Below are 16,214 nucleotides of genomic sequence, written 5' to 3' on the forward strand. Positions count from 1 at the left end.
TAAAGTATTCCCCCACCCCCCACATACACACACCCAAACACACACACAACACACACAAGCATGCACGCGCACACACACGTCATAGTACACAACCATAACTATACAATCACAAATACAACTTAAAAATTCTGAAACTCAGACTCACTCACTGATAGTCATACCCTTGAAAAAGTTGTACCATGTTTATACTGGAATTTCCATATGTGTCATAAGTTATACACTAGCTGTATTGATGTCATATGTTACATGCACATGTTATGGTGATGATGTTGAAGAGAAAATGTAACCTGCAAGGGGGTAAAAAAAAATTGTGAACTGATGTTTCAGAGGAGCTGGTAGGAACCCCAGAGTATGACCAGCAGGTGCTGCAGTACGAAGACTGGTTGAGCAAACAGTCACAGTACCTGGAAGTGCAGGTGAAAATGCTGGAGCAGCAAATACAAAAGCAGAAGCGGGCCAAGAAGACCATTCAGGCACGACTGAGACAGGTGTTTTAACGTCAGAGACAATGTTTTGGCAGACATGCTCTTTTTCTTTGGGGGTGTTGCTCTTTTTTGGGGGTGGGGGGGGGGGGTTGCATATCGGTTTTGTTCTTGTTTCCATAACCTACTAAACGTTGATGTGGATTACAGAATCCTTATTATGCGTATTTTGCTTTGTTCCTGTTTACGTAACCCACCAAACATTGACATGGATTATGGGATTTTTATCGTGCGCATTTGATCTTCTGGAATACGGTCCAGCTTTGAATCAATGTGATGTCAATAATCCATGGAATACAACACGTTTGAATCAATGTGATGTCAACAATCGTCAATAAGCCATGGAATACAACACAGGTTTGAATCACTGTGATGTCAACAACACGGCTTTGAATCACTGTGATGTCAACAACACAGCTTTGAATCACTGTGATGTCAACAACACAGCTTTGAATCACTGTGATGTCAACAACACGGCTTTGAATCACTGTGATGTCAACAACACAGCTTTGAATCACTGTGATGTCAACAACACAGCTTTGAATCACTGTGATGTCAACAACACAGCTTTGAATCACTGTGATGTCAACAACACAGCTTTGAATCACTGTGATGTCAACAATCCATGGAACACTTCTTCTTTGTGGGCTGCAACTCCCGTGTTCACTCGTATGTACACGAGTAGGCTTTCTCTTGTATGATGGTTTTAACTTTGCCATGTAGGCAGCCATACTCTGTTTTCAGGAGTATCCATGTAATAGAATACAGCTTTGAATCATTGTGATTTAAACCAGGCTCGCAAGAACAAGCTGGAACTGAACCCTAAAGACTCCATGGAGCTAGAACGAGTGGTTGCGGAGCAGTCAGAGCTTCAGAAGCAGTTGGAGAACCAACGCAAGCAGTCCCGACAGCACCAGGTGGTGGTGCAGGACTATTACAACAAACAGAAGGTGAGCATCTCCGTCGGTCTTGTCGCTGTCGTAGTTTTCTTGTGTTTTCTTTATATTTTCTTTTTAATTACACATACTTAACCGTGACCCAACTAGTGCAGACTCCGTCAGGGGTATGACATTCCTGTCCTGTGCAAACTACTATCCGCTATGCGAAAGTAACTACGGCTGATAACCTCCCAGAAGTAGGTAACCTCCCCTTTGCCCCCCTGACTAGCGCCCTCTTTTTCCAGCAGCCATCATGACTCCTGTTCCTGTGCTCTTCATATGGCTAAGTTTTTTTTTGTATTTTCTGTCTGTCTGTCGATTCTCAAGCAAGATTTCACAGGCTCTTAAGTGCTGCAGCCTCAGGGGCTAGTTGGCCTTTGGGAACCATCCTAGCGCTGACTGTCCTGAAACCCTCTTGGCCATGAGAGTGGGGATGTAACTTGGGCAAGACACTCTCCACTATAAGTTCTAGCCCAGATAGTCGAGAAAGCAATTGCTTCCTCTGCTGTTCAGATGGTCATAGTTGGACATATTGACTATCATACAAATCAAGTCTAGTAATGCTGCAAGTCATAAGTTCAGTAAACGTGTTCTTGATGTATTATTGAACAGATCATAGGTTTTGATGATGGGTTATCATTAAACAGTTTTCATGTGGGTTTTTTTTTTATTATTAAGGTTTATTTAGTGATGCTGAAAATTAAGTTTAGTAATGCTGTGAATATAGATTAGTACTGCTGTAAATCATAAGTTCAGTAAACCCTTTCTAGATGTATTTTTAAACAGGATGTGTTATAATGAAACAGATCTACATTTTGATAATGGGTTATGCTGAAAATACAATATCTGACATTAAGAACTTTCTCGTGATCATTAAACAGATCAGTACATTTTAATGATAGGAGCTGTTATGATTATTATGATAAACTCGCTAAATGTTATTATTATCCTACTGAACATTTTTCTTTTAACATAATAACTGATGTGTGGTGTTGATCAGGGAAGGGTGTGTCAGTTATTTGTTTTTCACTTTGATATTTGCTGACAGGCATTTTCAGTGAGCAGAAAGAAAAATTTCTGTTTTGGTTAAAGCAGACAATAAAATATTTTGAACTGAATTTAAATTCCCGGTGTGCGCGCTTTCACAGGAGCAGTTCGGACCCTCATGGGGCCCTGGAATGCCGCCACGATCGTTGGGCATGCCACCCACATCTGCACCCCAACAGGGCCCCCCGGGCCCTGGGCCTCCTTCCGCCACTGCCACGGCAACCAGCACCTCCGCCCCCGTCATGCTCCACCCCCGCGTACCTGGCTCCCCCTCTTCCATCCGCATGTCGCCGACAGCACGGCAGGAGTACGATGCCTACATGCAGAGACGTCTCAGCATGGCCACGCAGTCCCCGCACCCTCGCGCCACCACTATACAACTTGGGGTGAGGCGTTTTCATAATCATAATAATGATGATAATGTACATTTATACAGCGCCCTTTCTCTCAAAGATAGTATTAATGATATACATTTATATAGCGCCCTTTCTGTCTCGTGTAGCGCCCTTTCTCTCTAAAATAGTAATAATGATGTACATTTATATAGCGCCCTTTCTGTCTTGTGTAGTGCCCTTTCTCTCTAAAATAGTAATAATGATATACATTTATATAGCGCCCTTTCTGTCTTGTGTAGCGCCCTTTCTCTCTAAAATAGTAATAATGATATACATTTATATAGCGCCCTTTCTCTCTCGTGTAGTGCCCTTTCTCTCTAAAATAGTATTAATCGTATACATTTATATAGCGCCCTTTCTGTCTCAAAGAGCTCAGGGCGCTTCACAAGAAAGAAGTTACAAAATCACACAAGTCATTCATGACCATTGTTTCTCAAAACCCCTCCCTCCACCCGCCCACTTCCCCTCACTCTCCCTCTCTCAGTCGTCATGCATCCAAAGTGGTGGTCTTGTTTGTGTGTTTGCTTGTGTGTTGGGGTGATGCACATTCTTTGAAAAGAGATTTTGCTAGTGTGTGTGTGTGTGTGTGCCTGCGCAGGGGGTGTGGTTGATGCTACGAGTGAGTTGGTGGGGAGATTATGCACATAACTTGGGTTGACCATGCAGTGTGGTCACTATGAGATGAACAACAACGTGTAGCGTATGACATACAGTATGGTCGCTATGAGATGAACAACAACGTGTAGTGTGTGACATACAGTATGGTTGCTATGAGATGAACGACAACGTGTAGTGTGTGACATACAGTATCGTCGCCTTGGGATGAACAGCAATATGTAGTGTGTGACATACAGTGTGGTCACTATGAGATGAACAGCAATATGTAGTGTGTGACATACAGTTTGGTCACTATGAGATGAACAGCAATATGTAGTGTGTGACATGCAGTGTGGTCACTATGAGATGAACAGCAATATGTAGTGTGTGACATACAGTATGGTCACTATGAGATGAACAACAACGTGTAGCGTGTGACATACAGTATGGTTGCTATGAGATGAACGACAACGTGTAGTGTGTGACATACAGTATGGTTGCCTTGGGATGAACAGCAATATGTAGCGTTTGACATACAGTATGGTTGCTATGAGATGAACAACAACGTGTAGCGTGTGACATACAGTATGGTTATGTGAAATGCTTTTATTTGAGAACATATGTTTATTACTCTTGTTTAATCAAGTTATCCGTGCGTGTGTGTGTGTGTGTGTGGGGGGGGTGCGGTGCGGGGGGGTGCTGATTATCTGGTTGTGGTTTTCCGCAATTCATCTTTATTCTTATCTGTCTATTATAATCAATGTGCAGTATAGTAGGCTATGTTTATAATTATATTCAAATAATGTTTCTTAATTCTTTCTGTTTTTACATTAAGAATACTAGTTATTACCTGCAATGTGTGGATGTATGTATAAAACGATGTATGTGATATTATTTTACATTTGTATCTTCGTAATATTTGTAGGGGCTGTTGTTGGCTTTTACAGTTATGGTCCCCACGTTGTTTACTTGTTTATGTTGTGATAATGCACCTGACCAAATTTCTCCAGTTGGAGATAATAAAGTTATTCTTATCTTATCTTATCTTATCTTATGAGATGAACAACAGCATGTAGTTTGTGACAAACAGTATGATCACTGTTAGATAAACGTCAGCATGAAGTGTGTGACATGTGAAGCTCGATAACTTAAAAACTGAAGTGATACAGCATGATCGTTATGAGAAGAGCGACAGCATGTAGCGTGTGACATCTGCTCATGTTGAGAGGTTTCCCTTTATAAACAGAAGTGATATAGTATGGTCACAATGCGATGAACAACAAAATGTAACATGTGACACATGACCCACATTGAGAATTTTCCCTCTGTTAGGATAACAACCCATTCAGTGAGACATTCCAAGCCAGGGAACAGTTGATCAAGAAGCAGCAGGGAATGCCCCCAGCATCGACCAGCGACACCGCTGTGGCCTCCCCGGGTAGCCAGACCCCGGGTACACCCACCCCTGCCCCTGGTCCCGCTCCCGGACCCAGTGGTCAGCCACCCATGGGAGCAGTGCGGGCACCCATACCCCCCCCTGCAGGTAGGGCAGGTGTGTCATCGTTGTGTTGCTGTGTTCTGGGTGGTCTGGAATTTCAGGTTGCAGTTAAGTCTGTACCTCCCGTCTGTCTGTACCTCCCGTCTGTACCTCCCGTCTGTCTGTACCTCCCGTCTGTACCTCCCGTCTGTCTGTACCTCCTGTCTGTACCTCCTGTCTGTCTGTACCTCCCGTCTGTCTGTACCTCCTATCTATACCACCCATCTGTCTGTACCTCCTGTCTGTACCTCCCGTCTGTCTGTACCTCCTGTCTGTACCTCCCGTCTGTCTGTACCTCCTATCTGTACCTCCCGTCTGTCTGTACCTCCTGTATGTACCTCCTGTCTGTCTGTACCTCCTGTCTGTACCTCCCGTCTGTCTGTACCTCCCGTCTGTACCTCCTGTCTGTACCTCTCGTCTGTCTGTACCTCCCTTCTGTACCTCCCATCCGTCTGTACCTCCCGTCTGTCTGTACCACCCGTCTGTCTGTACCTCCTGTCTGTCTGTACCTCCTATCTGTACCTCCAGTCTGTCTGTACCTCCTGTCTGTACCACCCGTCTGTCTGTACCTCCTGTCTGTACCTCTGTATGTACCTCCCGTCTGTCTGTACCTCCCGTCTATCTGTACCTCCTGTCTGTACCTTCTGTCTGTACCTCCTATCTGTCTGTACCTCCTGTCTGTCTGTACCTCCCGTCTGTACCTCCCGTCTGTCTGTACCTCCCATTTCTCTCTGTGCTTCCGACTCTCTCTCTGTCCTCCCTCCCTTCCACACCTTAATTGTGATGATGCGTGGTCCTGTTATCTTCATGTTCATAATTTATTTCTTGCCTCAAACTGTCAGTGCATATTTGTCAGTAAGACATCAATAACATGTTCTCAGTGGATGTTGGCACTTGATCTTTACCAAATGGATGTTTGCAAAAAGAACAGAAAAGCTTGTGTAGCTGTATCCTGGGTTTACTATTATTAGTAGCAGTAGAAGGAATAGTAGTAGTATATTTATTACTTTTATTATTATAGTTATTGAAAAACGCCATAAAATCTTCTTTCTTTCTGTTGGAGGGCACTATATCAATCGCCTTTATTGAAATTGTTAATATCTTGACCAAAGATCTATTAACATGAATAAATAAAAAAAGGAAAAAAAATAAAATAAAAAACCATTAAAGCTTGACAATTCTTCCCCCACCCCCATTTCTCACATCCCTGTTCAAAACTGATCAGATTTTCTTCATGATGTATTGTGGATATTGATACTATACAGATGTGGCTCATGATTGTGAATGGGTTTGTGCATTTATGTCTGTCAGCAGGCGAAGGTATGGGACCAATGCCTCCTCAGTTCTTGAGGGAAAGAGTCCGCAACTGTGGACCACGATTTATCAGACGTGAGTCTTCCTGTTCCATGAGGTTTACTCTTAATTTTATTCCATTGTCATTTATAAAATAATAATAATAAAAATGTAATCAATGCTGGTAAAAGGAATGTGTGTATTCAGTGGAATATGGGAAGTATGTGTGATTTGCTGTTTATGCTCAGCACCTGGCCCTTATAATGAGGGAGGTACAGAATATAGATAATCCGTGTGGTTTTGTTATTTGTGCTCAGCACCCTGCTCTTATAATGAGGGAGGTATAGAATATGAATAATTAGTGTGGTTTTGATGTTTGTGCCCAGCACCTTACCCTTACAATAAGGCACAGAACATGAATAATCAGTGTGGTTTTGCTGTTTGTGCTCAGCACCCGGCCCATATAACAAGAGAGGAACAGAACATGAATAATCAGTGTGGTTTTGCTATTTGTGCTCAGCACCCAGCCCATATTCTGAGGAGAGATACAGAATATGAATAATCAGTGTGGTTTTGCTGTTTATGCTCAGCACCTGGCCCATGTAATGAGGAGAGGTACAGAACATGAATAATCGGTGTGGTTTTGCTGTTTGTGCTCAGCACCCGGCCCTTACGGTGACGGAGTTCCGCCCCGGGTGGAAGGACCTCGCCTGCCTCCCTACCCTGGCCCCCCCAGTGGCGGCCACGCTGGCATGCACATGGACACTCCCCCTCGCATGCCCTTCCCCCAGGGAATGCCTGTCTCATCCGGCCCCGGCCCCGGCCCAGGTGAGGATTCTCTGCGGATTGCGTCTGTATGTGTTGACATTGGTTGCTGCTGAGCCGTTTTATTGTCCTGAAAATTGGCACACACTTGCATGCACACATACACATGCACGCACACACACACACACAAACGCGCGCGCATGCACACGCTCGCGCGCGCACACATTTTAGACAGATAACTTGCACACATCAGCTGTCAATTTACTGTGATCATTAAATCATGTCTTCATCTTGTTGTTTTTGTTTTAGTTTGTTTTTGTCTTTTTGTGAGGCAGTGTGTATCACTTTGAAATGTTTTCCCCAACACAGCTTTTGTGTTTGACATAGATTCTGAAGCAAACACAAGGTGGTTATTTTTCTGAGGCAGTTCTTTGTTGTTGTTGTTATTTCTGAGTGTTCAGTGTGAGAAATGTGTTGTGACAGAAATGCTGTACAGTACAACACAATGCAATGCAGTGCAGTACAGTACAATACAATACAAAACAATGCAATGCAGTGAAATGCAATAGCTCTTTGTTGTTGTTATTTGATTGTTCAGTGTGAGAAATGTGTTGTTACTGAAATGCAGTACAGTAAAATACAGTACAATGCAGTACAGTAGAAAACAAAACAATACAAAACAATGCAATGCAGTGAAATGCAATAGCTCTTTGTTGTTGTTATTTGATTGTTCAGTGTGAGAAATCTTGTGACAAAAATCCAATACAATAGAATACAATACAGGGCAGGGCAGTATAACACAACACAACACAACACAACACAACACAATACAAATACAATGTGTTGCAGGATTTGGCCACCCAGGCATGCCACTGCCCCCTGGGGGTGGTGCTGGTGGTGGTGCTGGCGCTGGTGGTGGTGCTGGTGCAGGAGACATGGGAGGGTCAGTGACGCAGCCAGCGGCTAAGGAGAAGCCGAAGAAGAGGAGGAAGAAGAAGAAAGTGGAGGAGAGCGACAACGCCCAGTCGCAGCCCCTCCCTCCATCCATGCCCAGTCAGACCATGATGAGTGAGTCTCTGTGTCTGTGTCTCTTCCCCTGTCTGTGTGTCTGTCTCTCTTCCTCTGTCTGTGTGTCTGTGTCTCTTCCTCTGTCTGTGTGTCTGTCTCTCTTCCTTGTCTGTGTCTTCCCATGTCTGTGTGTCTGTGTCTCTTCCCCTGTCTCTGTGTCTGTGTCTCTTCCTCTGTCTGTGTCACTTCCCCTGTCTGTGTCTGTGTCTCTTCCCCTATCTGTGTGTCTGTCTCTCTCTTCCCCTGTCTGTGTGTCTTTCTGTCTCTTCCCCTGTCTGTGTGTCTGTGTCTCTTCCCCTGTCTGTGTGTCTTTCTGTCTCTTCCCCTGTCTGTGTGTCTGTGTCTCTTCCCCTGTCTGTGTGTCTCTGTCTCTTCCCCTGTCTGTGTGTCTGTCTCTCTTCCCCTGTCTGTCTCTTCCCCTGTCTGTGTGTCTGTGTCTCTTCCCCTGTCTCTGTGTCTGTGTCTCTTCCCCTGTCTGTGTGTCTGTGTCTCTTCCCCTGTCTCTGTGTCTGTGTCTCTTCCCCTGTCTGTGCGTCTGTCTCTCTCTTCCTCTGTCTGTGTCTCTTCCCCTGTCTGTGTGTCTGTGTCTCTTCCCCTGTCTGTGTGTCTGTGTCTCTCTTCCTCTGTCTGTGTGTCTGTCTCTCTCTTCCTCTGTCTGTGTCTCTTCCCCTGTCTGTGTCTCTTCCCCTGTGTCTGTGTCTCTTCCTCTGTCTGTGTCTCTTCCCCTGTCTCTGTGTCTGTGTCTCTTCCCCTGTCTGTGTCTCTTCCTCTGTCTGTGTGTCTGTGTCTCTTCCTCTGTGTGTCTGTGTCTCATCCCCTGTCTGTGTGTCTGTGTCTCTCTTCCCCTGTCTGTGTGTCTGTGTCTCTGTTCCCATGTCTGTGTGTCTGTGTCTCTCTTCCCATGTCTGTGTGTCTGTGTCTCTGTTCCCATGTCTGTGTGTCTGTGTCTCTCTTCCTCTGTCTGTGTCTCTTCCCCTGTCTGTGTGTCTGTGTCTCTCTTCCCATGTCTGTGTGTCTGTGTCTCTTCCCCTGTCTGTGTGTCTGTCTCTCTCTTCCCCTGTCTGTGTGTCTGTGTCTCTCTTCCCCTGTCTGTGTGTCTGTGTCTCTTCCCCTGTCTGTGTGTCTGTCTCTCTCTTCCCATGTCTGTGTGTCTGTGTCTCTCTTCCCATGTCTGTGTGTCTGTCTCTCTTACACACACACACACACAACACATCACAACACAACACAACAACAACAACAACAACAACACAACACAACACAACACAACACAACACAACACAACACAACACAACACAACACAACAAACACACACACACACACACACACACACACACACACACACACACACACAGGTGATTCTTTTCAACCATCGTATCCAGGGGGCTGACTAGCTGTTTCCCAGATTTCAGCTAAAACAATCTCCCGTATTTCCACAGAACAGACTGAGGGTCAGAACCAGAAAAAAAAAAGTGTATGTGTTTGTGTCAGCAGGCACTAGTACACAGCAGACTGAAAGTCGACCTGCGACCACAACTGCCAGTCTTCCCAAACCTCCAGAGTTCCCCATCAAGCCACAGTCAGAGACAGATCGTCGTATCCTGGAGATTCTTAGCAACACAAGAGCCCTAGCCAGCAAGGAGGGGGCACAACCCCCAGCCAAGGGAGGCAACAGCAAAGGCGCTCGCTCCAAGAGTCCTGCGGCAGCCACAGGGGCGGGGAACAAGTCCATGGCAGAGAAGTCTGGGGACGGAGAGCAGGTGGGGGACTCGTCAGGGGACGGGGTGAAAGCGGGAGTCTCCGCCCCCCGCCCTCCTGACACCGGTATGGGGGGTGTGGCCCCCATGTCTCAGCCATCAGCCCCTAGTTCAGGCGTGCAGACCACGGTCTCCATGGCAGGCAGTCTGATCAGCGAAGGTGTGCACCCTCCCCAGGGGATGAACTTCCCCCCACGCCCTCAGCACCTGCCTCCAGGTACCCACCCGGGTTTTCCCGCACAAGGGGTCCACCCCCCAGGCCCCGGCCACCCCATGATGTCGGTTGGTGGGGGGCCCCCGCACACAATGCCCCCGAACTCCATGGGTCTGCCTCGAGGACCCCGCCCCGGAATGCCCCTCCACCCCCACCCGGGTCACCCGCACAACCTGCCCCCCCGGGGCGCCCCCTACCACCCCCGTCTCCCACCTCACTCCATGCAGCAGTTGCAGGAGTCAGCCCGTCTGCCCCAGCACCTGATGCATTTCCCCCAGGGAGTGCCCATGGGGCAGCAACATCCCAACATCATGCGGCCCCAGCACCCCATGCCCCCCACACCCCACGACAGACTCCCCCATATGGAAGGAATTCCGCACACGTCAGGGGCTCCTCCTCCTCCTTCTGCTCCTCCTCCTCCTCCTCCTGCTCCAGCTCCTCAGCTCCCCCCAACCCTCGGCCCTTCCAGAATGGAAGAGTCTTCTGCGTCACAGACTGTACCGCTTGTGTCTCTCCCGTCAGCGTCTGGGGACGCCCCAGTTCCGTCAACGTCGTCGCAGTCCCCACCACAACCGCAGCCGTCTGCAGTGCCACCAAGCTCAGCTCCCTTTGATTCCGAGGCATCGTCCTGTTCCACAGCAGCTGGGGAGGGTGCTGGACACCCAAAACCTGCTGGTGAAGAAAAGCCAGCAACAGGGACAGGGGCTGGTCAGGAGTCAGTTCAGGAACCTGAAAAAGTGTGTGATGATGGTCAGGGAGACAAGAAGGCTAATGTCTGTGACGATGGAATTCACTGTGGAACAGACGATGAAGAAGAAAAACCGAAAAAGAAAGTGTGTGACGATGGAGTGCATTGCGGAACAGATGATGAAGAAGAAAAACCAAAAAAGAAAGTGTGTGACGATGGGATTCATTGCGGAACAGACGATGAAGAAGAAACACAAAAGAAGAAAGTGTGTGACGATGGAATCCATTGCGGAACAGACGATGAAGAAGAACAACCGAAAAAGAAAGTGTGTGACGATGGGATTCATTGCGGAACAGACGATGAAGAAGAACAACCCAAGAAGAAAGTGTGTGACGATGGCATCCATTGTGGAACTGATGATGAAGAAGAAACACAGAAGAAGAAAGTGTGTGACGATGGCATCCATTGTGGAACTGATGATGAAGAAGAAACACAGAAGAAGAAAGTGTGTGACGATGGAATCCATTGTGGAACTGATGATGAAGAAGAAACACAGAAGAAGAAAGTGTGTGACGATGGAATCCATTGTGGAACTGATGATGAAGAAGAAACACAGAAGAAGAAAGTGTGTGATGATGGAATCCATTGTGGAACTGATGATGAAGAAGAAACACAGAAAAAGCAAGTGTGTGGTGATGGGATTCATTGCGGAACAGACGATGAAGAAGAACAACCAAAAAAGAAAGTGTGTGACGATGGAATCCATTGCGGAACAGACGATGAAGAAGAACAACCAAAGAAGAAAGTTTGTGACGATGGAATGCATTGTGGAACGGACGATGAAGAAGAACAACCAAAAAAGAAAGTGTGTGACGATGGAATTCATTGTGGAACAGACGATGAAGAAGAAACACAGAAGAAGAAAGTGTGTGACGATGGAATACATTGCGGAACAGATGATGAAGAAGAAAAACCAAAAAAGAAAGTATGTGATGATGGAATGCATTGTGGAACTGACGATGAAGAAGAAAAACCGAAAAAGAAAGTGTGTGACGATGGAATACATTGTGGAACAGACGATGAAGAAGAAAAACCAAAAAAGAAAGTGTGTGACGATGGACTACATTGCGGAACAGATGATGAAGAAGAAAAACCAAAAAAGAAAGTGTGTGATGATGGAATGCATTGTGGAACAGACGATGAAGAAGAAAAACCAAAAAAGAAAGTTTGTGACGATGGAATGCATTGTGGAACAGACGATGAAGAAGAACAACCGAAAAAGAAAGTGTGTGACGATGGAATACATTGTGGAACAGACGATGAAGAAGAAAAACCAAAAAAGAAAGTTTGTGACGATGGAATGCATTGTGGAACAGACGATGAAGAAGAACAACCGAAAAAGAAAGTGTGTGACGATGGAATTCATTGTGGAACAGATGATGAAGAAGAAAAACCGAAAAAGAAAGTGTGTGACGATGGAATGAATTGTGGAACAGACGATGAAGAAGAAAAGCCGAAAAAGAAAGTGTGTGACGATGGAATGAATTGTGGAACAGATGATGAAGAAGAAGCAGTGAAAGAAAAACCTGTTCCCGACACAGTGGTTCCTGACACCAGCACACCAAGCAGCTCTGTTCCTCAGGCATCCAGCTCGCAATCACCAGCTACAAGTTCATCAACATCCACAGTGACAACAGTCTCGGGAAGTGCAGAGGAAGGACCAGAAGCGTCAGTGACTGCATTGTCAGAATCCACAAGCCAGACTGAGTCAGGTGCAACGAAAGCACCCTCACCAGGTGAAGACGTTGCACCACCTCAAGCACCTGTTGTGGCCAACGAGAACCAAGGTGAGGTCTCTTCCAGCCAGGTATCCGGAGGTGAGCCTGGTCCAGCAAGTGAAACTGTTCTGGAGCCTCCAGTGGTTGGGGCACAGAGTGCAGGTCCGTCGGCAGTGGAAGCGGCTGAAGGGGAGGGGGAAGCTGCCCAGAATTCCAGCATTGCCTCCGGTCAGGATGTCGGCACGGTGGCCACGGTACCTGTCAGTGCAGTTGCTGCGTCAGACGTAGACAGTGCTGTGCCTGGATCAGATCCTGTTGCAGAAGCGCCGTTGCCAACACAGCCGAGCAAACCAGCGGTTGTTGTCGCAGCATCGGTGGTGGATACAGTGACTGTGCCTGCAGCACCTGTTCCCGCCACAGCTGACTCTTCAGGTGACAGTGTTGATCAGGTGTCATCGGCTCCTGCCCCGTCTACACCCTCCCCATCTTCTGGGGGGCCGGTGGAGCAGAGTGAGAGCCAGGCCTTACCCCCCACCACCACCACCACGACAACCACCACTCCCCCCAGTGACGCGGTCAGTGGACAGCCTCCCCTCCCTGCCCCTTCCCTAGGTAGTGCAGAGGACGGGTCCAGTGTCCCGGTGACAGCCGTTCCTGCTGACCAAGGGGCCCTCAGCAGTGAGGTGTCTGTGTCAGCCCTCGCACCTACCTCCACTGACTCCAGCCTCTCGGCACCTGATAGTGGGCCTTCCCCTCTCACCACCACCACCAACACTACCACTTCTGCCTCTCTGCCAGCCACCACTGCTGGAGTTTTGTCCACATCCACTGCAGCAGGAGCTATGTCATCATCCACTGCAGGAGTTTTGTCCACATCCACTGCAGGAGTTCTGTCCACATCCACTGCTGGAGTTTTGTCCACATCCACTGCAGCAGGAGCTATGTCATCATCCACTGCAGGTTTGTCAACATCCACTGCAGGAGTTATGTCAACATCCACTACAGGAAATATTTCAACATCCACTGCAGGAGTCATGTCCACATCCACTGCAGGAGTTATGTCAACATCCACTGCAGGAGTTATGTCAACATCCACTGCAGGAGTTTTGTCAACATCCACTGCAGGAGTTATACCAACATCCACTACAGCACCTGCTCCAACACTGACTTCTGGAACGCCTGTAGCAACCACAACAGGACCTGTGACAGCCACAGCTGTAGGACCTGCGTTCACAGCCACTGATTTCCCTGTGTCCGTATCCTCTGAAGGAACGATCTCTACATCCAATGTAGAGTCGCAGACACCATCCACTGCAGGATCTCTCGCAGTGTCTGTCAGTGACAGCAGCAAGCAGTCAGGCTTGGCGGCACTGGAGACGGCTGGTGTCAGTGTGCCGACCCAGAGTGGACCTGTTACTGCAGGCACTGTGCAGTCTGTGGCTGAATCCTCCACAGTGACCAGTGTGCAGACTGCCGTGTGTGAATCTGGACCCTCTGTAACGTGTGCAAGCACAACTGAGTTAACTTCTGCCCTGACGGTGTCGACCAGTATGAGTTCAGCCATCTCTGGGGTGACTGCTTCATTCCAGCATATGGGACAACCTGCCCCTGTCCTCTCTACCTCCGTTGGTGTGCCTGTTGGTGTGTTATCCTCTGGTGCACCTAATGCAGGGCTTGCCAGTAGTGTGTCGCACACCTCAGTCGCTGTACCTGCTCCTCCAGCTGACCACCTGTCAAATTCAGGCTCAATGATGTCAGCCTCTCACCCAGTGGCTGCCAGAGTTCCAGGGGCGACCTTCGTCTCACAGCCTCCAGCCGACATGAAGAGTTTACCCAGCACGACTGTGATGATGTCGCAGCCAGCTGTGATGACCACCAGTGCAGCAACAGCAGCCAGCTCCGGTGCAGAGGTCCGCACAGCGGTCAGTGCAACGGTGGCTTCAGCGCCTTCCACCGTCCCCCACTCCCGCCCACACCTGCCTCCCCTGTCCATGGCAGGCTCCATGCACTACCCTTCGGACCACCCCCTGGCTGGTCAGCCCCGCCCCCCTCTCGACATTCTGGCCCATGTCTCTCACTCGGCCTTGTCCTCAGCAGGCACCTCCATCCCCACCTCCCTGCCCACCTCTCAGCCGTCCCCGCCCACCCCAGGTGCCCAGCTGAGTCCGGACGTGATGCGTGGGGGTCTTCAGCACCATGGAGCCCCGCCCATGTCCCCCCACCTGCCACACCATGGGATGTCCACGGCCCCGGCTTCCAACACCCAGCACAGCCCCACGCTGGCGGGGGGTGAGGGGGGCTACATGCCGCGCCACATGTTCCCCGGGGCCATGGCCAGGTTCCGCGGCATGGCCCCTCCGGCCGACTTCCCTCAGGGGCGAGGCATGATGTCCCCGCCTGCCATGTCCCCCACCTCCCCCTCACAGCGAGGCCAGCGGCCGCAGTTCCCGCCCTACCACAGTCCTGAGATGATGCACCCGGGCATGCCCCCTCGCTCAATGGGGCCTCGACCCATGCTGCCACCGGATGTGATGAACAAGTCGCCCAACGCCGACTCCCACATGGGCATGATGCCGCCCAACATGCAGGGCTACAGTCACCCCCCTCCCCATAGCCAGGCGATGATGAACAGACCCCCCTACAACCTCCACCCTCCCCATTCTTCGGGAGTGGACTTCCCTCCCTGGCCTCACCACCCCAACATGAGCATGGCCAGTTTCCGTGGGCACCGCATGCCCACCGGAGGACCTCAGTCCGCTCCGCATTCCCCCTCCTCCACCTCCCCATTGCGGCTGCAGAACGTGGGCCCTGGGTTCCCCAAGGACCCCCACATCATGCCCCCTGAGCCGCATCTCATGAACCAGGGCGACCCCTGCATGGCCTCCAACTTACGCATGTTCGCCGAGCAGCAGCAACGAATGGGCATGATGCGACCCAGACATCCCATGATGCCCCCAGGCTCCGTCGCCACCGGCTTTCCTCCTCACCAACGCATGCCGCAACCCCGCCACCCCATGTTCCCGGAAGAAGGGGTGGATCAGTTTCACCCGCATCACCCCCACCCCGTGTCCACCCCGTCCTCCAGCCACCCTGACGCAGCCCACATAGCCATTTCTCAGGCCATGTCACCGCTGGGCCAGGGTGGGCCCAGACCCCCTTTCCCTGAAGCCGTGTCGCTGGCCCCCACCTCCAGTCTGGCTCCCATGATGAGCAGTGCTGGAGTCCCTGCCAGCGCCGGCCCCATGGAGATGGGACTGAAAGGGTTGGACATCGCTGTCAACCAGCCAGGCATGCCCGGCACAGTGCTGACCAAGACGGAACCTGGCACGGAGTCCCCTGATATGGGTGAGTTCAGTCATACTGTCACTGTGCACAGTTGTTGTTATTTTGGGCAAGGGTGGGCATCCATCCTCCTATTTTTCCCACATTTTTTCTCTTTTTTTTGTGCGGCCTCCATCCTCCTTTTTTTTTCCCCACTTCTTTCATTCGTCTTTTTATTATTATTTTCTACAGTTTGTCTTTTGGAGTTTGGGTTTAAGTGGCAAATAAATAAATAAATGTTGAAATAAGTGGATTGATCAAATGGAACACTGATTGAGCTTTGATGTATGATAACTGATATGAATCAATGTTATTGATATCAGGTGATGTTTTGTTT

General features: G+C 49.0%; 1 protein-coding gene across 1 annotated transcript in view; it reads left to right on the forward strand.

Moving 5' to 3' along the window:
* The window catches only part of LOC143290332 (uncharacterized), a 158,286-nt gene that overhangs the window by 100,478 nt on the left and 41,594 nt on the right, over positions 1–16,214 (forward strand). Inside the window, exons 55-62 of the mRNA XM_076599685.1 lie at positions 328–488; positions 1,277–1,432; positions 2,569–2,853; positions 4,792–5,002; positions 6,308–6,385; positions 6,950–7,117; positions 7,904–8,122; positions 9,614–15,901. Of these exons, the coding sequence (XP_076455800.1) occupies positions 328–488; positions 1,277–1,432; positions 2,569–2,853; positions 4,792–5,002; positions 6,308–6,385; positions 6,950–7,117; positions 7,904–8,122; positions 9,614–15,901 (7,566 nt within the window). The remainder of the gene's footprint in view (positions 1–327; positions 489–1,276; positions 1,433–2,568; positions 2,854–4,791; positions 5,003–6,307; positions 6,386–6,949; positions 7,118–7,903; positions 8,123–9,613; positions 15,902–16,214) is intronic.

This window comes from Babylonia areolata, chromosome 15, assembly GCF_041734735.1.
Source record: "Babylonia areolata isolate BAREFJ2019XMU chromosome 15, ASM4173473v1, whole genome shotgun sequence".
NCBI lineage: Eukaryota > Metazoa > Mollusca > Gastropoda > Neogastropoda > Buccinidae > Babylonia > Babylonia areolata.